This window comes from Eretmochelys imbricata, chromosome 6, assembly GCF_965152235.1.
Source record: "Eretmochelys imbricata isolate rEreImb1 chromosome 6, rEreImb1.hap1, whole genome shotgun sequence".
Lineage (NCBI taxonomy): Eukaryota > Metazoa > Chordata > Testudines > Cheloniidae > Eretmochelys > Eretmochelys imbricata.
The window spans coordinates 101358359-101383857 of record NC_135577.1 but is presented as its reverse complement, the minus strand read 5'-3'; the positions used below and the strand labels follow the sequence as shown (position 1 = coordinate 101383857).

The following is a 25499-nucleotide window of genomic DNA, read 5'->3' as shown; positions in this document are numbered from 1 at the left end:
GCAAACTGAGAAAAGATATAAAGGAAAACTTAACCAGTATGTAAAAATATTTGAGAAAGAAGGTTATATTTTTAGATTTGAGCGAGGAGTGTGGCTCCATAGGTTAAAGCAGTTGGGAACCTGCAGCCCTGGTTTTTATCCTGTCTCTGAGAGGAGAGCAGGCGTTGTTTTACTTGCTCTTGCAAAACCTGAATTTGTTCATCCAATCTCTGTTATTTTTGTTTGCATGCCAAATGGATTGCAGGAGTGCCCTTTTTTGCTGCAATTGACTGTTTTTGGGCAACTCCGTGTGTTAATGCATCAATTCTAAGTTTTAACCCGCTTAATCTTGCTTTTTCATTTTGAAATTCTTTTTTATTCACTCCCTTACAGCGTGGATATAAATCAATTATTTTTGTGAGTTAAATTGGATTTTTTTGATAAAATGCTTTTTGAAGAAAAAAACCAATCTAAAGATAGTTTTAATTAAGATACATTATAGCTCAAAGATCTCTCATCATGGAATAGGATTATAAATTCTAATTCTGTAGTATGAAACAATATATTCATGTAACGTTTAAGAAAAGTTTTGTAAATGAGTTCCAATAGTTCATGGATTATGGGGTTTCAGGGGCTTCTGTATAGATTATTTAGGTTAATCTTTCTATCTACCCAATGGGACTCAGTGCTCAGTCTAGAAGGGACCATCAGAGATGCTTAGTTTTGCAGTTCTCAAACTGTGGATTAGTGTCTCCAGAGAGAACATGCTTGTTAACAGCAAAAATGTTTTTAAATAAATAATATATAGAGGTGAGAAATAACAGACTTAAACCCTATTGTCCCTCTACAAATTTGTGTACACAGAGTCAATCCCTTACCTCTCTCTAAAAGTGCAAAGTTTCAAAAAGTTCAATGAATAGAAGATTGTTGGGGGCGGAATAGGGTCTGGACGAGGAGAAGAAGTCTGGAGAAAAATGTGAGAAGGGAGGGACAGGCAGTAGAAATAAAAGTGAAACTGTTTGAGCAGCGTATTCCGGAAGTCTTGAGGTCTTTCTGAGTGTAGCCTTCATTGATTTGAGATCTACCATACCATTCTCTCACTAGAAGGGAAAACCTATAATAGATGCAGGCTGTAAAAGAGACCCACTTTGGGAATAAGAACCATTTAAGAAATATATGTTTGCTGATGATGTTTTAAAGAAAGCCACACCAGTGAACTGGTGGAAGTCACTTAAGCACTTGGATTCAGAGACTGTTGAAGTGATAATCTCACTTTTAACAGCAGTTGCTTCTTCTGCTGGTGTAGAAAGAATATTTTCTTCCTTAGGACTAATTCATTCCAAATTGAGAAATCATTTGGGACCTGAGAAAGCAGGAAAGCTTTTTTTTTCTTTTCCAGATTATGAGCAAACAGGAAAATGAAGGTGAATACGACTGAGTTAGCTGTAGAAGCCAGTATTTTAAAAAGAACAGGAGTACTTGTGGCACCTTAGAGACTAACAAATTTATTTGAGCATAAACTTTAAGTGAGCTATATTTTTTGCCTCCACTAGCTATTTTTCATGATTCTGTAAGGCTGGAATAAATATTTTTTGTATTCTTCCTCATCTTTTTTACGATTTTGAATATTTATGAAAATAGGTCTTTGTTTCTGAATAGTTCCTTTCCTTCTCTTTATTCTCCAGAAGAAGTCCATATCTTCTCTCTTTTACCATTCTAATGTTGTGGAGATAATTTTGATGGCACAAGTAAAAATTATGGCAATGATTAAGTAGCCTGAACAGATGCATTTTTAAACACAAAGAATTGGTATTCATGCAGAGATCTCCAGCAATAAAATGCCTGGGAAGTGAACCACTTCCATATCCTACCATCATCCAGAAAATGTGACATAAGCAAAATTTTGGAGAAGTAATCACTTACAATGCTATATTGTATATCAGAATTAAATGTGAGTGTCTTTGATTTCACTTGATACAGGGGTAATGGTATGTTAGTTGTTAGAGGAGGGGAAGTCTAGGATTTAGGGTTCTAATTCTGGCTCTGCAATGTGAACTTGTACAAGTAACTTAAACTTGCTGAGTGTCCCTATCTGTAAAATGGGTTTAAAAACATTTTTCACACATATAGTATTATGAGGTATAATTAGTTTGTATACATGAAGTGCTTTGATATACTTGAAGGAAATAAATACGAAGTGTTATTTATTTATTTACTTGTAGCACAATCTTATTATTTTTCAGAATTTTTAAGATAAAATAATTTCTATATAGGAATGGTGGTTGAGAGTTTTGTATTGAAATATTGTCTAGGGAAAGCTCTATCTGAATAACACAGGTATTTATGCATTATAATAAACATTGTTAATATTGAGAGCAATACATTCCTTTTGAAGTCCTCTGCTATTTTTTTATTTTAGTAACTACATGTCTGTTGTTTGGGGCATTAAAACCCACGGTCAGCCTGATTTTGACATTCACCATATAGAGAGTTCTAAAGTATGTGAAACTCTTTTGCTTTTCAGTTTACACTTTTAAATATAGTTTTGTAGCATTTTACTTAAAATTTAGATTCATGTCATGGGAGGATTCCAGGTCCTAAAAATGTTTTACTCAGTGGTCTGCTAAGTGAAAATTTCATGGATTGCTTTCTACTATCCTTGCCTCTTATAAATGACTTTAGTGACATTTGCTGTGAATTAGGTTGTCTGCTGACTAGATGAATCTGCACCTTTTAAAGAGTACAACAGGCAAATTGTTGTAGATCTCACGTTTTTCTCTACCTGCAGAATTGGACTGGCTTAGCAATCCAAGCTTCTCCACAGAAGATGCACTGAAACTGCACCAGCACACTGCAAAGGCTTCAGATCCTGCTCCTAAGAGATCACAATTTATAAGGTAGCAGGTTCTTTGCAACTTTTTAAATAGCCTTTTTCTAATGTCCTACTTTTCTTTTGGTGTAAGTGTGGCCAAACTCAGGAGCTTACAGTGTAGCTTTTCGTTGCACGGTTTACTGTTTATATCACCAACAGAAGTTGTTCCAATGAAAGATATTACCTTACCCACCTTGTCGCTCAGTTCACTGGTTAGAAAGCCAGAATTGTGTCATTTGGAAAACTATGAATAATTATTGCATTTCCCTTTATTTAAAGTAATGAGAAATTAGCCTTTTAAAATTACTTTTCCTTTAGCTTTTTCTCACTGGTGCATTCAAATTGCTGCTAATCTTGGTGAAAGGAGGTAGCTGAGTGATCGTGATTATGGCTACATTTTAGTCACAGGTATTTTTAGTAAAAGTCATGGATAACTTTCGGGCAGTAAACAAAAATTCACAGCCTGTGACCTGTTTATAACTTGTACTACCTGTTCATGACTTGTACTACATATACCTGACTAAATCCTGGGGTGGGGGATGGCCAGGGGGTGCTGCAGGTGCATTGGGTGGTGGTGGTGGCCGTGGCCTGGGGGCACCACGGGTACTGGGGGGTGGGGGTTGGCAGGGCTGGCAGGCTCCCTACATGGCCCGTCCCTCCCTGGAAGTGGCGACATAGATTCATAGATACTAAGGTCAGAAGGAACCATTATGATCATCTGGTCCGACCTCCTGCACAACGCAGGCCACAGAATCTCACCCACTCACTCCTGCGATAAACCTCTCACCTATGTCTGAGCTATTGAAGTCCTCAAATCGTGGTTTAAAGACTTCAAGGAGCAGAGAATCCTCCAGGAAGTGACCCGTGCCCCGTGCTACAGAGGAAGGCGAAAAAGCTCCAGGGCCTCTTCCAATCTGCCCCGGAGGAAAATTCCTTCCTGACCCCAAATATGGCGATCAGCTAAACCCTGAGCATATGGGCAAGATTCACCAGCCAGATACCCAGGAAAGAATTTTCTGTAGTAACTCAGATCCCACCCCATCTAACATCCCATCACAGGCCATTAGGCCTATTTACCATGAATATTTAAAGATCAATTAATTACCAAAATAATGTTATCCCATCATACCATCTCCTCCATAAACTTATCGAGTTTAATCTTAAAGCCAGATAGGTCTTTTGCCCCCACTGCTTCCCTTGGAAGGCTATTCCAAAAGTTCACTTCTCTGATGGTTAGAAACTTTCGTCTAATTTCGAGTCTAAACTTCCCGATGACCAGTTTATATCCATTTGTTCTTGTGTCTACATTGGTACTGAGCTTAAATAATTCCTCTCCCTCTCCGGTATTTATCCCTCTGATATATTTATAGAGAGCAATCATATCTCCCCTCAACCTTCTTTTAGTTAAGCTAAACAAGCCAAGCTCCTTGAGTCTCCTTTCATAAGTCAGGTTTTCCATTCCTTGGATCACACTAGTAGCCCTTCTCTGTACCTGTTCCAGTTTGAATTCATCCTTCTTAAACATGGGAGACCAGAACTGCACACAGTATTCCAGGTGAGGTTTCACCAGTGCCTTGTATAACGGTACTAAAACCTCCTTATCGCTACTGGAAATACCTCTCCTGATGCATCCCAAGACGGCATTAGCTTTTTTCATGGCCATATCACATTGGTGGCTCATAGTCATCCTATGATCAACCAATACTCCAAGGTCCTTCTCCTCCTCCATTACTTCGAATTGATGTGTCCCCAGCTTATAACTAAAATTCTTGTTATTAATCCCTAAATGCATAACCTTACATGTCTCACTATTAAATTTCATCCTATTACTATTACTCCAGTTTACAAGGTCATCCAAATCTTCCTGTATGATTTCTGGGTTCTTCTCTAAATTGGCAATACCTCCCAGCTTTATATAATCCGCAGACTTTATTAGCACACTCCCACTTTTTGTGCTGAGGTCAGTAATAAAAAGATTAAATAAGATTGGTCCCAAAACTGATCCCTGAGGAACTCCACTGGTAACCTCCCTCCAGCCTGACAGTTCACCTTTCAGTAGGACCCGCTGTAGTCTCCCTGTTAACCAATTCCTTATCCACCTTTCAATTTTCATATTGATCCCCATCTTTTCCAATTTAACTAATAATTCCCCATGTGGCCCGGTATCAAACACTTTACTGAAATCTAGGTAAATTAGATCCACTGCGTTTTCTTTGTCTAAAAAATCTGTTACTTTCTCAGAGAAGGAGATCAGGTTGGTTTGGCACGATCTACCTTTTGTAAAACCATGTTGTATTTTATCCCATTTACCATTGACTTCAATATCCTTAACTGCTTTCTCCTTCAAAATTTTTTTCCAAGACCTTCCATACTACAGATGTCAAACTAACAAGCCTGTAGTTACCCAAATCACATTTTTTTCCTTTCTGAAAAATAGGAACTATGTTAGCAATTCTCCAATCATATGGTACAACCCCTGAGTTTACAGATTCATTAAAAATTCTTGCTGATGGGCTTGCAATTTCATGTGCCAATTCCTTTAATATTCTTGGCTGAAGATTATCTGGGCCCCCCGATTTAGTCCCATTAAGCTGTTCAAGATTCGCTTCTACCTCAGATATGGTAATAGCTACCTCCATATCCTCATTCCCATTTGTCATGCTACCACTATCCCTAAGATCCTCTTTAGCCTTATTACAGACTGAGGCAAATTATTTGTTAGATATTGGGCCATGCCTAGATTATCCTTGACCTCCACTCCATCCTCAGTATTTAGCGGTCCCACTCTTCTTTCTTTGTTTTCTTCTTATTTATATGACTATAGAACCTTTTACTATTGGTTTTAATTCCCTTTGCAAGGTCCAACTCTACTTTGACTTTTAGCCTGTCTCGCTTTATCCCTACATGTTCTGACCTCAATAAGGTAGCTTTCCTTGCTGATCCCTCCCATCTTCCACTCCGTGTATGCTTTCTGCTTTTTCTTAATCACATCTCTGAGATGCTTGCTCATCCAGCTTGGTCTACAACTCCTGTCTGTGAATTTTTTCCCCTTTCTTGGGTTGCAGGCTTCCGATAGCTTCTGCAGCTTTGATTTAAAGTAATCCCAGGCCTCCTCTGCCTTTAGATCCATAAGTTCTTCAGTCCAATCCACTTCCCTAACTAATTTCCTTAATTTTTGAAAGTCAGCCCTTTTGAGATCAAAAACCCTAGTTGCAGATTTATTTTTGTTAATCCTTCTGTTCAGTTTGAACTGAATTGGCTCATGGTCACTTGAACCAAGATTGTCCCCTATAACCATTTCTTCTATGAGGTCCTCACTACTCACCAAAACCAAATCTAAAATGGCATCCCCTCTAGTTGGTTCAGCAACTACCTGGTGAAGGAATCCATCAGCTATCGCATCTAGGAAAATCTGAGCCCTATTATTATTACTAGCACTCGTCCTCCAGTCTATATCTGGGAAGTAAAGTCTCCCATGATCACAGTTTCCATTAGTATTTACTTCATTAAAAACATTAAAGAGGGCTCTATCCATATCCAAATTAGATCCTGGCGGTCTATAGCACACCCTAAGCACTATCCCAGGGGAGGCTCTAATAATTTTCTTCCCCGGTGTAATTTTTGCCCAGACGGACTCTGTCTTATCCATTCCATCACTTCTTATTTCTTTACATTCTACCTCATCATTGATGTACAATGCTACTCCACCACCTTTACCTTTATTTCTGTCTTTCCTAAACAGCACATACCCTTCAATACCTGTAGTCTAGTCATGACTACTATTCCACCATGTTTCTGTTAAAATATCTGGTTTCACTTACTGCACCGGTAGCTCTAGTTCCTCCATTTTGTTACCTAGGCTCCTTGCATTGATGTACAAACATCTTAATTTTTGCTGTTTGGCCTCGCTCACATTCTGTACCCATTAGGCCCAGTCATTCTACAGCCAGTATATCCTATTAGACTGGTATCCACACTGCCCTTCCTCCTTATATACATTCTCCTACCCACGGCCATATCCTTTCTTAGTTCTTTTTATTCCCTCTCAATGCTAAAATCTGGCGTGGAGATTACCTGGACATCTCCCAACCATGTCCCCCAATTTCCTAGTTTAAAGCTCTCTTAATCAATTGTGCCAGCCTCCATCCTAGAAGTCTATTTCCTTCCCTACTCAGATGAAGTCCATCCTGAGAGAACGGTCCTCTGTCCATGAATGCCTCCCAGTGGTCATACATCCCAAAGCCCTCCTTATAGCGCCACTGTCTAAGCCATCTGTTGATAGTCATAATCTTGTCACACCTTTGTTGCTCTTCTCTAGGAACAGGCAGAATCCCACTAAAGATTACCTGAGCCTCGATTTCCTTAAGCATCTTCCCCAGCCTAGCAAGTCTCCCTTAATACTTTCCAGCGAGAATCTAGCTGTATCATTTGTTCCCACATGAAGGATAATCAGGGGATTCTTTCCTGCTCCCTTTAGGATCCTTTTCAACCTCAGGTCTGCATCCCGTATCGTAGCACCTGGAAGACAGCATACCCTTCTATTCTCTGGATCAGCTCTGGTTACAGGCCTGTCTATTCTTCTCAGTAAAGAGTCCCCGATCACATAGACCTGCCTTTTCCTGGTGACGGTGCTATTCTCCAGTCTATCCCCTATTCCCTCTGGCTGCAAGTTCTTTCCATTCTTATTCTCCCTTGTAATCCTCTTCAACCCACCCTGTATCCTGCTGGGGCTCATATTTGGTGTAGTCTCCATTGACATCTCACTCCCTCAGCTCCTAGGCGGAGGCGCGACCAGGCAGCTCTGCATGCTGCAGCCACCCTGAGTGCCGACTTCCCAGTTCCCATTGGCTGCGACTCCCGGCCAATGGGAGCTGCGAGGGCAGTGCCTGCAGGCAAAAACTGTGCACAGAACCCCCTGGTTGCGAGCCCCCCAAGGTAAGTGCTGCCTAGAAGCCTCACCCCCTCCTGCACCCCAAGCTCTAGCCCCCTCCCACACCCAAACATCTGCTGGTGCTGTGGGAGGGGGGTGCAGTGGCCCAAGACTGCCCTGGCAGTGGCTGCCCCAAGCAGCCGCCCTGGCTGCTGTAGAAGTCACGGAATCTGTGACTTTCTGTGACTTCCGTGACAAACTCACAGCCTTAATCATGATTTTTCATTTGCTTTTAAATATTCTAAGTAATCCTTGAAGGAATGCTGAGGCCTAGGTATCATCTTTGTGATTTTTTTCCCCCTTTTTTATGAAAACCAGTTCAAATAGCCACTTTCCCTACCATAGTCGAATATAGAAAATTGTCAGTTATAAACTGTGCAGAGATGTGAATTAATGAAATACTGTCCTATGTAAAGTTGTGGAGTTGCAATTTAATCTTATAGATGACTTAAATAGCTGATTAAAGCTAATTTTGATTAAAAGAAATAGATCCAGTTTTATGGAATACAGGGTTGTGTTTTAAACACTTTGCCCAAGAGGTGCAATGCTAGATATATTGATTTAAGTCTTGGGTGCATTCTGCAGTAGTTAATGGAGTGGGTGGGTGAGGTTCAATGTGCAGGTCACATGGGTGGGCAAACTTTTTGGCCCGATGGCCACATCAGGGTTGCGAATCGGTTTGGAGGGCCGGTTAGGGAAGGCTGTGCCTCCGCAAACAGCCTGGCTCCTGCCCCCTATCCGCCCCCTCCCACTTCCCGCCCCCTGACTGCCCTCGACTCATCCAACCCCCCCTTCTCCTTGTCCCCTGACCACCCCCTCCCAGGACCCCTCTACCCCAACCGTCTCCCTGGGACCCCACCCCCTATCCAACCCCCCTCCCCCCCACTCCCTGTCCCCTGACTGCCCTGACCCCATCCACACCCAGGACCCCAGATCCATCCAACCCCCCCCTGCTCCTTGTCCCCTGACTGCCCCCTCCCGGGACCCCACCCCCATCCACACCCCTGCCCCTGACAGGCCCCCCAGGATCCCAGACCCATCCAACCCCTCCCCCCCCGTCCTTGCCCCCTGACTGCCCCCTCCCGGGACCCCCGTCCCTAACTGTCCACCTAGGACCCCACCCCCTATCCAACCCTCACACCTGCTCCCTGTCGTCGTCCCCCCCCCCCCCGGGACCCCTGACCCCCTGGGACCCCACCCCCATCCCCTTGTCTCCTGACCGCCTCCCCCATCCAACCGGCCTCTGTCCCCTGACTGCCCCCCGGGACCTCCTGCCTCTTATCCAATCCCCCCTCCCACCACCCCCTTACCATGCCGCTCAGAGTGGCAGGACAGACTTATTGGAAAATCTGGGTGGTGGGTGGGTGCAAGGTGTGCTGCCCACGCGGCAGTGTGCCTGCAGAGGAGGGGCCAGGGGCTAGCCTCCCCGGCCAGGAGCTCAGGGCCAGGCAGGACGGTCTTGCGGGCTGGATGTGGCCCACGGGCCGTAGTTTGCCCAGCTCTGGACTAGATGATCATGATGGTCCCTTCTGACCTTAAAGTCTATGAGTCAGGTTGAAGCAGGAAAGTTCTGAACTTCAGTGATGTGTATTTTGGAACAAAGTCCTCTGTTTGATGTGTTGGCTGCTCTTTGTAATGACAGAAAATGTGTTCATTACAAAAATCAAAGTTGAACCCATCTCTATTCACCAACTTATGTTGGACTTGAGTTATCACAGTATAACTTCTGCAGCTAAACTTGCCAAAACTTTGTGTATTTGTCATTTTTCTTCAAGTCTTTACAGGCTTATAATGTGATAAAGTAAAAGGAATTCTTAAAATTACCTTGCAGACGACATTATGTAAACAGTGAATATTTTAAATAAAATATAATTTGTATTAAACTATCAAGAAAGAAAATATACAGAGGCATTATTTTATTAATTTGACTGCTTAACTTTTGGGTTTCGAGGGTTTTTCCTCAATGATCAGCAGTAGCCCCTTCATGGATTTTTTTTAACACCTGTTTGTTTTCCTGAAAGGTAATCTGTAGATAATTTTTAAAAGGTTGGGTTTGTGCCCTTTTTTTTGGGGGGGGGGGGGGGACATCTTTATGAAGAAGGGTGCAAAGTGTTTTTTATAGATTCCAAGGCCACAAGGAACCATTATGATTATCTAGTTTGACCTCCTGTATAACACAGGCCATAGAACTTCCCCAAAATAATTCATAGAGCATACTTTTTAGAAAAACATCCAATCTAGTTTTAAAAATGGTCAGTGATGGAGAATCCATCATGATTCCTAGAACATAAGAACGGCCATATTGGGTCAGACCAAAGGTCCATCTAGCTCAGTCCCGTCTTCTGACAGTGCCCAGTGCCAGGTGCTTCAGAGGGAATGAACAGAACAGATAATCACCTACGGATTCATCTCCTGTCGCCCGTTCCCAGCTTCTGGGAAACAGAGGCTAGGGATCCATAGTTCCTGGTTAGTTACTCTCACCTTATTTTCCATCTGAATTTGTCTAGCTTCAACTTCTAGCCATTGGATCATGTTTTACCTTTCTCTACTAGATTGAAGAGCACATTATTAAATATTTGTTCCCCATGTAGATACTTAAAAATTGTAATCAAGTCACCCCTTAATCTTCTTTTTTTGTTAAACTATATAGATTGAGCACTTGGAGTCTATCACTGTAAGACATGTTTTCTAATCCTTTAATTCTTCTCGTGGCTCTTCTCTGGACCCTCTCCAATTTATCATCAACATTGAATTGTGGGCACGGACCTCACACAGTATTCTAGCAGTAGTCACACCAGTGCCAAATACTGAGGTAAAATAACCTCTCTACTTCTACTCGAGATTCCCCTGCTTATGCATCCTAGGATCGCGTTAGCTCTTTTGACAATAGCATCACAGTGGAAGCTCTTGTTCAGCTGATGATCAGCCATGACCCCCAAGTTTTTCAGAGTCACTGCTTCCCAGAATAGACTCCCCTTCTATAAGTACAACAAGGAGTCTGGTGGCACCTTAAAGACTAACAGATTTATTTGGGTATAAGCTTTTGTGGGTAAAACACTACTTCTTCAGATGCATCGAAGCTTATGCCCAAATAAAACTGTTAGTCTTTAAGGTGCCACCAGACTCCTTGTTGTTTTTGTGGCTAACACAGCTACCCCCGGATACTTGACATCATTCTATAAGTATCACCTACATTCTTTGTTTCTAGATGTATACCCTTATATTTAATCATGTTAAAATGAATGCTGTTTGGTTGAGTGCAGTTTACCACGCTTCTTTTTTGCCCCTGAAAGAGTGCTTTTTCTGATGGTTTTTGATCTTCGAAATATCAAGAATGTCAAGTCTGGTCTCTCTTGCTTTTTACTGAAAGACGTCTTGAAAGTATCAGATGTTTATTGTCAGCTTGTATCTTAGCTGAGAGGGTACTTATGTTGAATTCTTAACAAAGACATCCCTTCTTCCAACTGTTCATTATATACTGAAATTAACAGTGAGTATCCTCTCAGTTGCTTTCTTTATCTTCTCAATTGCTCAGCTTTCGGTTGCGTGTACTGTCAAAATTTCACTAATTCTCTGGTGATCACTGAGTCTTCCAAAATCAGCAAGAACTGTATTTCTAATCTAAAAAGCATATATATATATATATATATATATTTTACAACACATCTTTCAGGTATTTCTTATGCATCAATAAAAAGCAAAAAAGAGTACTAGTCAATTTCTCCCCTCCCCTGCTTGAAGGCCCCTCCAATCATTTTAACTTGATCTAAAGTGAAAGTGGCTTTGCAAAATTGTCTTGAAAATTTATCAGCATAGGTACAAAAGCAACTCATTCGGTTTTACTCTGGGGGTGGTAATGGAAAGGACTACTGATATTTATTCACTTGTCAAAGTGTACTTACCATGGGCAAGTACAACTTTGTATGACCTGTCTCAAGTAGTAATTTCAAAACAAATTTCAATAATTTTAAAGGTAAATGGTGGCTGTTACGCAGATTTCTTCGATTTTTGTGGCAACCATTGATGCAATTCACTGTCTGAGAGCTATCCTTCCCTATAATTTGGGGGATGAGGAAAACTCTGGTTATGGACTTTCTCACTGGTGAAATTTCTTTAAAATTGTTCTAACTATATAAGGAATTATGTTTCTTAGCAGGAGTCCTTCAAGGTCAGAGCTCTCAGGAGGAAGTGACACCAATGAAGATCTAAAAAAATCAACTAAGAAAAGGAAAGGGAAAAAGAAAAAGCATCATCACCACAAAAAAAGAAAAAAGAAAACCAGAGAGGAATCAAGTAACAGTGAGTCAGACTTGGACAGTGAGTGTATGAGGGATAAACCTAGAGGAAGTGACACAAACCGTGAAAGAGAAGCAGCAACATTGAAGTATGTGCATTTTACTAATATGCTTGGATATAAATATAATCCTATTCTAGTACTGTATGTGGTGTTTGAACTGGTTAGATGAGAATACTCTCACCAGTGGGTCAGTTCTAACTCTTAAAAGAATAAGTTTAAACTTCCATTGTAACTGTCTCAGAACAGAACAAGAAACACTCAAACATTTTTTATTAATTGTTGCATCTGAAAAATTATGCCGAGGAATATTTTATGAAGTATTTTTTTTTTAGAGCTGAACAGAATAGCAGAGCAATGAAAATGTGGTGCTTTTTTAATGTTAATGCTCCCTGTGAATTATTGTAAATCTTTGTTTCCTTATATTAATCCTTGAGTAACCTATTGTGCTTTGAGGGGAATTGTATTAAACGATGTCCTTAGATACTGCAGAAAATTGAAGTTGTTGAATATTGAAGCAAAAATTTGTTTTTCCTAAGGGGAAGTATTTCATTATACTGTGCATTCATAATTTCCCCTCTCAGCAGTGGGCATTCATTATAAGATGTATATTGATGTTTGTATTAATTTAGTATTTTTAGTTTTATTTCTGGCCTTTAGCCATTCATTAGTATGCAGTATGCATCACACACTTTATTTTTTGTATATGTAAATCAAGATTTGAATGAGTGATGTTCTGTTATATCAGTTTTCAGAGTAACAGCCGTGTTAGTCTGTATTCGCAAAAAGAAAAGGAGTACTTGTGGCACCTTAGAGACTAACCAATTTATTTGAGCATGAGCTTTCGTGAGCTACTGATGAAGTGAGCTGTAGCTCACGAAAGCTCATGCTCAAATAAATTGGTTAGTCTCTAAGGTGCCACAAGTACTCCTTTTCTTTTTATTATATCAGTGGTTCTCAACCAGGGAGCACATCAGCTCATCTGGATGTTTGCCTAGTTTTACAACAGGCTACATAAAAAGCATTAGCGAAGTCAGTACAAACTAAAATTTCATACAGACAATGACTTGTTTATACTTCTCTGTATATTATACACTGAAATGTAAATATAATATTTATATTCCAATTGATTTATTTAGAATTGTATGGTAAAAATGAGAAAGGAAGCAATTTTTCAGTAATAGTGTGTTGTGACACTTTTTTATGTTTTTATGTCTAATTTTGTAACCAAGTAGTTTTTAAGTGAGATGAATCTTGGAGTATGCAAGACAAATTGGACTCCTGAAAGGGGTACAGTAGTTTGGAAAGGTTGAGAGTCACTGTATTATATCACCTTGGCTTGCTGCTTTCAGAGACACTAAAATAATGAGTAACTAGTCTATATGTAGCAAGAAAAATATTTTAAAGTGACCAGTATGATGATTTGAATAGGAAAAAGAGCTTACATGGATACATTGGGTGCCCAGGCTCAAAAAGTGGGCCTTCCATTTCGCACTGACCACTCATTGGTCTTTGATGACTTAAATGTAATTCAGGTGCCCAAACAAAAGGATTGATGTTCTTGTACGGTACCTATACTGTGCATATAGGTTGTTTTAAGTTTTCTCAGAAAAAAAAACCTATATAAATACTCTTTAAGTATAAATCTGTGTTAAATTTTAGGTTTAAAACTCAAACTGATGTTAACATGGGACCTATGCGCAGAATTATTCCTGTTAGCATTTCCGTCTGAAACATAAACTGTGAAACCCTCTTGAGTGCCTTGTCACAGGTGAATGTTGGAAACCTTGTCAAGGCGCTGAAGCTCCTTTTTTAATATTCACATTTGTAATACAAATGTGAAAGCAGAATTCACCATATCTTGCAGTTCTTAGAGAGGTAACTTAGCTGCATCTTTTAAAAAAAATATGACTTATGTAACTAATTCATAAAACCTTTACATTTTACTGAATTGCATTGGTATTGTTATAGAAAATTAGCACAGTATAGCACCGATTGTCCCCTTTTTGATTTACTTTTTCTTATAGAGGAAGTTACAGTTAATAGCAATGTTTCTTCTTGCAGGCTTTAGACTTAGTAAGAAACCCATTTATTAAATCCTGTTGAGCACTTTCCATGCTCTTGGAAGTCCATTTTCGAAATGCAGTGAATGATTTTCTCTTGAAAGTTCACTGTATTGGTGGCTCCAGTGGTAAATTTCCACTTCAGTTTTCTCATCTCTTTCACCAGTATGTGACTTATTTGTTAAATGGTACATGTATCATGGCCTTTTGAATGTACATAATTTATTATAGGATCTAGAAATGTTAAATTTCCTGGTTTTGTAAATGCTTAATGTTTAACTCAGATGTTCAGAAAATGCTTCTTCCCCCTTTTTCAGTCTAGAAGACATTACATCAAATGTTGCCACCAATCGCTTTGTTTGGCTTGAGGATATTCAGGCTTTGACAGCAGAAACCTTCAGAACAGACAAGAAACCAGACCCTGCAAACTGGGAATACAAGTCACTGTATCGAGGGGACATAGCAAGGTACAATGCGCTGTTTTGTTTTGATACTTAAAATGTCTCTAGACATGTTAGTGGTGAGATATTAAAAGTTTGACACTAAAAATATTTATTTATAAAACGTAAAACCATGCTCAGTAATATCCCTAGCCTCTGTTTGCCAGAAACTGGGAATGGGCGACAGGGGATGGATCATTTTATGATTACCTGTTCTGTTCATTCCCTCTGAAGCACCTGGCATTGGCCACTATCAGAAGACTCAGTATGGCCATTCTTATGTGAAATTATCTATTCAGACTTTTGTGATTCCACACTCTTCTGTATTGAAACTCAACTTTATGGTATGTGGAAATAGTTTTCACATCACAAAAGATGTCTTGGAATAATCAGAGTAAGTGATGTCATGTTTGCTCATGGATAGTCTTAACATTATGGTGTACAGTCACTCCTCAGTGTACATGTAGAACTACCATTAGAAGATGGCAGTGGAGTCTAGCAGTGCATGCAGGGGACTGGAAGTCAGGAATCCTGGGTTCTGTTCTAGCTTCTGTCTCTGACCTGTTGTGATTTTGGTTAAGTCTTAACATTTCTGTGTCTGTTTTCTCATCTGTAAAATGGGAGTAATACTCAGGGCATGTATACTACAAAGTTTTGCCAATGCAAGTTACATCATCATAGAGGCATTGCGGTTAGTATATTGTTTATGCACATGCACATGCAATGATGCTGGCTTTGGTGGGACCCAACTGAGAGTACCAATTCAGGACAAGCTGCTTCAAACAGGGCAGTTACAGCCTAAGGCTGGGGTTCCTTTACACACCAAGGCAAACCAAACCACCCAAACAACAGAAGACTTCGGTTTTACCCCACTTGCTGACCATAAGTCACACAAGCAATTCCCTTAGACACTCCAGTTTCCCAGTATCACCACCAGTGCCACTCATTATGGGGATGAATGGTTATGAAAACCAATGCCCCAGTAAAAGAAAAAAGGTTCATCCGATCCCAAAAGACTAAGCCCCAGACCAGATCAATATATAAATCAGATCTTACCCACAAATCACACTATTGCCAATCCTTTAGAATTTAAAATCTAATGGTTTATTCATAAAAGGAAAAAGATGAGAGCTAGAATTGGTTAAATGGAATCAATTACATACAGTAATGGCAAAGTTCTTGGTTCAGGCTTGTAGCAGTGATGGAATATACTGCAGGTTCAAATCAAGTCTCTGGAGTACATCCACAGCTGGGATGGGTCATTCAGTCCTTTGTTCAGAGCTTTAGTTTGTAGCAAAGTCCCTCCAGAGGCAAGAAGCAGGACTGAAGACGAAATGGAGGAGATGCAGCAGCCTTTTATAGGCTTTCTCTTGTGGGTGGAAACCCCTTGGTTCTCCTGTCCAAGATCACAGCAAGGTGGAGTTTGGAGTCACATGGGCAAGTCACATGTTCATGCATGACTCAGTTCTTTATAGGCCGACCCCATTGTTTACATGTTAGTTTGAGCATTCCCAGGAAAGCTCAGATGTGGATTGGCGTCTCCCAAAGTTCATTGTCGCTAAGTGTTTCTTGATTGGGCACTTACTGAGAATAGTCCCTTCTCAAGAAGCTGACCAAATGTTTCACTGATGCCACTTAGAATCAAAACACATTAAGATACAAGTACATAGCCAATATTCATAACTTCAATTACAAAAATGATACACACATACAGCTAGCATAATCATAATTAGCAAATCATAACCTTTCCATAGACACCTTACATGACAACCCTTATACAATTTTTGCTGCAAATATATAACAGTGGTTGCAACAATGATCTATACGGTTACAGTTTATGTCAATAACGTCACAGCATACTTGGCTCTATGTGTTGGTGGTGCATGTACTCACCAGGAGTGGTTGTTTTGATGTAGTGTGTGGTGCACCATGGGTAGGTATCCCAGTGTGCAACTTGCCACCGTCCAGTGCACTGTCTTTTGGGAAGTTTTGGAAATGCATGGTGGGGCAGAAATGAGTAGTGCAAGGGAGACTGGGATTGCTGGGTCAAGTTCCCATTATGTAGTTTTCTCCACGCCATAATGCCATCTCCATCCCATAATATTCACTGCTATTTTGAAAATCCCATGAACCTGCACGGGACTTGTCACTATCTGCCATCTGTGACAGAAGCATGGAGCCTGCACAGCTCTCTGCACTATTGTCATGAGTGTTGCAACCACGGGATTCGTGATCCTCTGGTATTTGCAGAGCCACAAGAAGGTGTATGGGGAACATGACGATTTCCTGGAGGGCAGATTGCAAGAATCAGTTCCAAATTATTGGTGGTGGTCATGGAGCAGCTGCAAATAGTGGCATGCTGCTTCTGGGCCTGAGAAATGGAGCACTGAGTGGAGGGAATACATCATAATGTAGGCTTGGGATGATGAGCAGTGGCTACAGAACTTTTGGATGCGCAAGGCCACATTCTTGAATCTCTGTGCCAAGCTCACCCCAGCCCTCAGTGCAGGGACACTAAAATGAGAACTGTACTGACAGTGGAGAAGTGAGTGACAGTCATATTGTGGAAACTTGCAGCGCTGGATTGCTATAGGCAAGGGGGAAATAATTTTAATGTAGCCTCACGCTCTACAAGGCAGCACGAATGGAGGGAGGAGATACAATAGACGCATGGCAATGGCTGCAAACATTCCCTGCAGAAACTGAACATAATGAACTCATGCTATCCCACTGGAGTGCACCACTGCCTCCACTTTCCAAAGTGCTAGGGGGTGCGTGTGTGTGTGCGCGTGTGTGTGTGAGAGAGAGAGAGAGAGAGACGCGCTTTGCCTCTTTAAGTACACTGACCCCACTCTTAAGTACACAGCCTTTTTAAGTAGATCAGCAAGTTGAGACAGCAGCTGCTGCCACCAAGGTCCCTCCATCCTGAGCCCTGTCCTGTTCCCACCATGCTCTGTGGAGATGGGGTACAGGAGCAGGGGGAAGGAGGACACCCTGACATCACCACCCCTCTTCCCCCATCTCCCCAGCAAACAGGAGGCTCCTGGGAGCAGCTCCAAGGCAGAGGGCAGGAGCAGCACATGGCAGTGGTTGGAGGGACACCTGAACTACCTGGCAATTGATAGCCTGCTGGGCGGCTGCTGCACAGGGAACTTACAGGAGCTGATGGGGGGCTGCCAGCTCACCCTGGTTCCAAGCCCCCACCAACTCGCTCCAACGGGTTGCTCTTCCTGCAAGGAGTGGACAAAGCAGGCGGCTGCCAAACAACGTTATAAGGGAGCATTGCGCAACTTTAAATGAGCATGTTCTCTAACAGAACAGCGACCTAATGAAACATTAACTGGGCGATGTTAAGTGAGGAGTTACTGTACACTACCACTGCTTTCACTGACATCAGGCATTATGCAGCATCTGTTGGGAACTAAAAGATAAATTATTTTCCAAACAAGACTTTTATTGACTAACAAAAAGCACCTCAGAATTTTTTTTTTTTTTTTTTTACAAGTTAACAGTAAATACATTAAAACCTTAATTTTAGGATACAGCACAAAGAAGAGGAAGTAACATTCATGTCCATTTAGCTATATGTACACTTACATTCACTGCAGAGGATGTGAGGGAGATTCCCACACCTCAGCCATTTTTTTTAGGTGACAATTCTGAGGAACTGTTCCGGATTGAGGTGTCAATAGAGGAGGTTTTGAAACTAATTGATAAATTAAATAGTAGTAAGGCACCAGGACCGGGTGGTATTCACCCAAGAGTTCAAAAGGAATTCAAATACGAAATTGCAGAACTACTAAGTGGTATGTAACTGGTCACTTAAATCTAATTCTTTTCCAGATGACTGAAGGATAGCTAATATGATGCAAATTTAAAAAAAAGAAAGAAAAAAAGGTGCAAGTGATTCTGGCATTTTCAGGCCAGGAAGCCTAACTTAAGTACCAGGCAAATTGGTTGAAACTATACAAAAGAACAGACTTACCAGACACATAGATGAATATATGTTGGGGATGAGTCAACATGGCTTTTGTAAAGGGAAATCATTGCTCACTAATCTGTTAGTATTCTTTAAGGGAAGTCAACAAACATGTGGACAACAATGATCCAGTGGATATAGTGTACTTGGACTTTCAGAAAGCCTTTGACAAGGTCCCTCACCAAAGGCTCTCAAGCAAAGTAAGCAGCTCTGGGATAAGAGGGAAGGCCCTCTCATGGATCAGTAACTGGTAAGAGACAGGAAACAAAGGGTAGGAATAAATGGTTAGTTTTCAGAATGGAGAGTGGTAAATAGTGGGGTCCCCTAGGGATCCATACTGGGATCAGTGCTGTTCAGCATATTCATAAATCGTCTGGAAATAGGGGTAAACAGTAAAGTAGAAAAATTTGCAGATGATACAGAATTACTCAAAATAGTTAAGTCCAAAGTAGACTGTGAAGAGTTAGAAGGGATCTCTCAAAACTGGTGACCGGGCAACAAAATGGCAGGTGAAATTGTGTTGATAAATCAGAAGCAATGCACATGCAGTTATACATATAAAATGATGAGTTCTAAATTAAATGTTACTATGCAAGAAGACGGCCTTGGAGTCATTGTGGATAGTTCTCTGAAAACATCTGCTTAATGTGCAGCATCGGTCAAAAAACCTAACAGAGCATTAAAAATCATTAGGAAAGGGACATAATAAGACAGAAAATATCAAAATGCCACTATATAAATCTCTGGTATGCCCATCTTGAATACCGTGTACAGTTGTGGTCACCCCATCTCGAAGAAATATTAGAATTGGAAATGGTACAGAGAAGGGCAACAAAAATGATTAGGGTTATGTAATAACTTCCATATGAGGAGAGATTAAAAAGACTGGAATTGTTCATCTTGGGAAAGAGATAACTAAGGGGAGATGTGATAGAGGTCTATAAAATCATGAATGGTGTGGAGAAAGTAAATAAGGAAGTGTTATTTACCCCTTAACATAATACAAGAACCGGGGGCCACCCAATGAAATTAATAGGCAGCAGATTTAAAACAAACAAAAGGAAGTACTGCTTCACACAAGATGCAGTCAGCCTGTGGAACTTAGTGCCATAGGCTGTTGTAAAGTCCAAAAGTATTACTGGGTTCAAAAAAGAATTAGATAAGTTTATGGAGAATAGGTCTGTCAGTGGCTGTTGGCCAGGATGGTCAGGGATGCAACTCCATGCTCTGGGTGTTCCTAAGCCTCTGACTGCTAGATGTTGGGACTGGATGATGGGATGGATCACTTGATTGCCTTGTTCTGTTTGTTCTCTTTGAAGCATCAAGGCATTGGTCACAGTTGGAGGATACTGGGCAAGGTGGAGCATTGGTTTGACCCAGTATGGATGTTCTTATGACCTGTGAGAGCCATGGCTGATGTATGTGAAGCTGTGGTTGTCTTTACTGTACCCTTGTCTGGCGTGGTAGGGGTAGGGATGCGGCACCTGATGCCACGTAGAATGCTGGGGGAAGGGGGTGTAGAGAGGCACTATGCTGCAGGACTGCAAAGGGAGGCGAGTCTGTGATTGTTGAACCTGTAGGTCCACAAGAATCTGCAGCATCTGTGTTTGCTTTTGGAAAAGCGCCATTATACCCTGGTGCATCTCCTTCTTTTCCTGCTAGGCCCCCTGGGCCTTTTTCCTATCCACTCTTTCCATCTCCACATAGCCTGCAATATTCATCCTCCAGGTCATCTGTTCATAGACTGATGCAGCACTGGCTTGCAGGATCTCTCAGAACATGTCCATCCTGAGTCCTTTTTTTCTCCTCTTTATCTGGCTCAGGTGTTCCGTGTGGGTGGAAACCCCTCAAAGCTGCTTCGGCGTAGCTACAGATAGAACACAGAGGAGCCATAGTCAGTATAGTCACAATGGACATCAGAAGTTAAGATTCAGAACTCACTTCCCTTGCTTCCCTAAAGTTTTAAACAAGACTTGTTTATTGACGCTTCTGCTTTGCAGTTATTGTGCATAGCGCCACTCACAGCACCAACCATGGTGAGTATGGCCTGCTGTGGTGAGGGAAATGAGGAGGGAATTGCTTAATTGTATGAATCTCTGTGGGAGTATAGGGCAATGGCATTGAATACTGACACTATTTTCCACAGGCAGTGGTGATTTTAGCTGGTATCTCACTCCTGAAGGTAATAAAGGCACAGAGTACATAGCTGTGCTGGTGTCCCAAAGCTGTTCAGGCCCATATGCTGCTAGCCTGCAATGGTGCCTGTCAAAGTTATCGCTGACTGGCATGGGAAAGTGTCCTACTGAGGAGGAAGAAATGAGGCTGCCATCCATAGAAACCTTCAGGAGAGGATTGCAGTGTACCTCCATGAAAATTTCATTGAGATCACGCAGGAGGATTCAAGGGACATCCCTGTGTACATAAACTGCTCCGCATGGCCCCCTGCCCAACTCTAGAGGGAGAATGAAAAGCTGATAACATTTCTACCTTGTACATTCTTCTGGTACAAATAAATTAATGAAAAGTCAATAGCTGTGTCCTGAAAAGTTGGGGGTGCCTTTACTATAGTGACAAATTTACACAGTTACCCAGGGTTCCTTCTCCTGCATCAGGCTTGCCCATGCTTGACCGCCGGGACTGACTGGACTGCGGTGGAGTCTCAAACAGGTCCTGGTTTACAGCAGAGCAGCCTCCCTCCACCCCCGGACTTGTATTCCCCATCCTCTTCTTCCTCCTCCATCACCTCCTTGTCCTCTGTGTTCACAGAAGGGGCCTGTGACACAGACTGCTTTGCAGTATGCATGTGTGGAGGTGGTCGTGGGGTCTCTGCCAAGTATGGCATGCAGCTCTTTGTAAAAGGAGCAGGTCTGTGTCTTGGCACAGTATTGATTGTTGGCCTCCCTGGCTTTCTGATATGCCTGCCACAGTTCCTTTGCTTTCACATGGCACTGCTGCTGATCCCCATCACACCCCTTCTTCTATGAGCAGATTGCACAGGGGATGTAGATGTCCATGTTTCTATGGTTGGTCCATAGTTGTGTGTGCATAGCCTCTTCTCTACACAGGCCGGGAGATCCATTATCTCCTGTCTACTCCTGGCCAGAGCGCATCAGGATCGTGTAGCTGGCACAACAATGGTGAGCTGCTAGAGGTGTGTTCACCAAAATGCACAGTCAGGAAAAGGCATTTCAAAAATTCACAAGGTTTTAAATGGGGGTATGTGACATTAACCAGGGTACAAGCTGGACTGATGAACAGCTGCGTCCCTTGAATTCTCCAGTCTGGGGCGCCTTTTACACTGTTTTGCTCTGAGAGCTACCACTCCTTTACAAATATCTAATTTAATTAGGAAATACTGAAAAGCCAACTTCTGTCTTCTGAAAGATAAAAATACATATTTGACTAATGTGTATTTTAATAGTCACATTTTTAAAAAATGCATTGTTGTATTTTTTCTTTAAGATACAAGCGGAAAGGTGACTCATGCCTTGGTATTGACCTAAAGAAACAATGTATAACTTGGGAAAGTTCCATGGTAGAAAAGAAACAATCCCCCAAGCGACCTGAACGCTACTTCACGAAGAATAGTGTGAAATTATTGACCACAGATGGAATTCCAGTTTACAGTAAAAGCCAAACTTCATCTGGTTCAAGCACTTTTATACCAGTTTCACAACTGGACAGTGATGCTCCTACTACAACAACCTGTGTGAATCCTCTTGGGATTTATGATCCATTGACCACACTCTGGTTGCAAGGAAAAGGTCCCCCAGAGCATGAGACTTTAAAGCAGCAGGCATCCCAAGAGACCAGTGGGAATGTTAACTCTATTCTAATGGCAAAAGTGGAAGAATATAATAGGATGGTCAGAGAAAATCCAAGAGATGTTCACACTTGGATGGAATTTGTTTCTTTTCAGGTACACAGTCTTGTATTTCTCATTGCAGTACTTGGTGATATATTTATTTTATTTGTATCTGAGTAATAATTTTCTGCTTAACATCTTGTTTCTGAGTTAAATTATATATGTGTGTATACTATTATAGTACATGAAATATTCTTGTGTGATTTAACAACTTGCACTAATAGAGAGAGATGCAGTCATTCATTGTCACTTATGTCAACCTTCTCCTTAGTGCTCCTTCAAAGCCTGAGATCCTTCTGTATTTATAACTGAGTTGATTTCCTTTTCTTTTAAGGATGAAATAATGAGAGGACCTAGCCCTTATGCCATCAAAGAGGGAGAGCAGGAAATAAGGAGAAAATCATTCAAGCTAATCCTAGAAAAGAAACTGGCCATTTTAGAGAGAGCTATTGAAAGCAACCCAAATGATGTTGATCTGAAACTTGCCAAGCTGAAGCTTTGTACAGAATTCTGGGAACCATCAACTTTGATCAAAGAATGGCAGAAGCTGGTTTTTCTGCATCCCAATAATCCACTGCTGTGGCAGAAATATCTCTTATTTTGTCAAAGTCAGTTCAGCACCTTTTCAGTTTCAAAAGTCCATAGTTTATATGGAAAATGTTTGAGCACTTTGGCAGCTGTACAGGATGGCAGCATGGTATCACATCCTATACTGCCTGGCACAGAGGAAGCTATGTTAGGTAAGAAGGTTATCTTTTTATATCTCATTTTATGGCTATTAAGATTTTCACAAAGGCTGAATATATTTTAGGAAGAGATTCTCTCTGTATTTTGCTAATTTTTTGCTTTGCAAAGAGCCTGCTGAAAATATCTGGCATCTTGCCTCTTTAGGTGATAGTAAAAGTAAATATTCAAGCCCAATATGGATACAGCAGATGCTTCTCTTCCCCAAGAGAGCTTGTGATATCACATCCAGTAATGCTCTGAAGAGTTTAAAGTACAAATTTCAAGGGAAGGGAATCTAGCCAACAGCAAATAGGTGTGTTGCTTACCTTCACAAAATAAATTCCTTTGGTTTGCGCAGCAAATAGCAGTTATATCATTTGTTAAAGATGAAACTTTTGAAGTACTCTTAATTAGGGCTGTCAATTAATCACAGTTAACTCACACAATTAACTAAAAAAAATTAATTGTGATTAATCGCACCGTTAAACAATAGAATAGCAATTGAAATTTATTAAATATTTTTGGATGTTTTTCTACATTTTCAAATATATCTATTTCAGTTACATCGAGTACTCACTTTATATTTTTTATTACAAATATTTGCACTGTAAATGATAAAATAGTATTTTTCAATTCACGCCTTATACGAGTACTGTCGTGCAATCTCTTTATCATGAAAGTGTAACTTACCAATTTTTTTTGTTACATAACTCCACTCAAAAACAAAACAATGTAAAACTTTAGAGCCTACAAGTCCACTCAGTCCCCTAACTTCTTGTTCAGCCAATCGCTAAGAGAAACAAGTTTGTTTACATTTACGGGAGGTAATGCTGCCCACTTCTTATTTACAGTGTTACCTGAAAGCGAGAATACGCATTCGCATGACACTGTTATAGCTGGCGTAGCAAGATATTTACTTGCCAGATGCGCTAAAGATTCATATGCCTCTTCATGCTTTGGCCATCGTTCCAGAGGACATGTTTCCATGCTGATGATGCTTGTTAAAAAAATAATGCGTTAATTAAATTTGTGACTGAATCCTTGGGAGAGAATTGCATGTCTCCTGCTCTGTTTTACCCTCTTTCTGCCATATATTTCATATTATGGCAGTCTCGGATGATGACCAAGGACATGCCGTTCATTTTAAGATCACTTTCACTGCAAATTTGACAATATGCAAAGCTGCCAATGTGAAATTTCTAAAGATAGCTACAGCACTCGATCCAAGATTTAAGAATCTGAAGTGCCTTCCAGAATCGGAGAGGGATGAGGTGTGGAGCATGCTTTCAGAAGTCTTAAAAGAGCAACACTCCGATGTGCCAACTACAGAACCCTAACCACCAAAAAAGAAAATCAACCATCTGCAGGTGGCATCTGATTCAGATTATGAAAATGAACATGCATTGGTCTGCACTGCTTTGGATCATTATCGAGCAGAACCTGTTATCAGCATGGACGCATGTCCTCTGGAATGGTGGTTGAAGCATCAAAGGACATAATCTTTAGTGCATTTAGCATGTAAATATCTTGCAGCGCCGGCTACAACAGTGCCATGCGAATGCCTGTTCTCACTTTCAGGTGACATTGTGAACAAGAAGCAGGCAGCATTATCTTCTGCAAATGTAAACAAACCTGTTTGTCTGAGCGAGGCTGAATAAGAAGTAGGGCTGATTGGAATTTGTAGGCTCTAAAGTTTGACATTGTAGAAAATGTAGATAACATCCAAAAATATTTAAATAAATAGTATTCTATTATTGTTTAACAGCGCAATTAATCACAAATAATTGTTGTAATTGGTTAACAGCCCTACTTTTAATTATTGGGGAAAGGATAATGGAAAGTCTCTCTATTTTTTTTGTCCTGAGAATCCCTTCTAGAGAATTTGAAGTTTAAACACTGACAATATATGAATAAAATAATTTATACTGTGAGGAAGGATGGTCAGTGGCTGAGGCACTGAACTGGTGGCAGGAGAGTTGGGTTCAGTTCCCAGCTCTGACACAGGCTTCCTTTGTGGCTGTATCCCAAGTCATGTAATCTCTCATTCTTTCATCTTCCCCATCTGTAAAATTGAGGTTGTAATACTTCCCTACCTAACAGGTTTATTGTGGTGACAAATTCATAAACACTTGAGAAACAGCATGTAGATAAAATATGGATCTTTTGTCTCACAATCAACACCATTTTTCTTTTAGATTCATGGACTTTTAAGGCCAAAAGGGACCATTTATGATCCTCTTGTCTGACCTATATTACAGGCCACAGATTCTCACCTAATAATTTCTGTATCGAGCCCCTAACTTCTGGTTGAGCTATAGTATAGCTTCTAGAAAGATATGCAGTCTTGATTT

General features: G+C 40.9%; 1 protein-coding gene across 4 annotated transcripts in view; it reads left to right on the top strand.

Moving 5' to 3' along the window:
* NRDE2 (NRDE-2, necessary for RNA interference, domain containing) overlaps positions 1-25499 on the top strand; it is a 79541-nt gene that overhangs the window by 13453 nt on the left and 40589 nt on the right. For 2 of the 4 annotated variants that reach the window (XR_013346417.1, XM_077819255.1), the window contains exons 2-6: positions 2768-2876; positions 11935-12165; positions 14456-14605; positions 22020-22476; positions 22757-23162. Coding sequence is in view for 3 of the 4 variants with exons in the window: in XM_077819255.1 (XP_077675381.1) it covers positions 2768-2876; positions 11935-12165; positions 14456-14605; positions 22020-22476; positions 22757-23162 (1353 nt within the window). In the remaining variant the exon portion in view is untranslated. The remainder of the gene's footprint in view (positions 1-2767; positions 2877-11934; positions 12166-14455; positions 14606-22019; positions 22477-22756; positions 23163-25499) is intronic. The other 2 variants (XM_077819256.1, XM_077819257.1) reach the window with 2 other exon arrangements.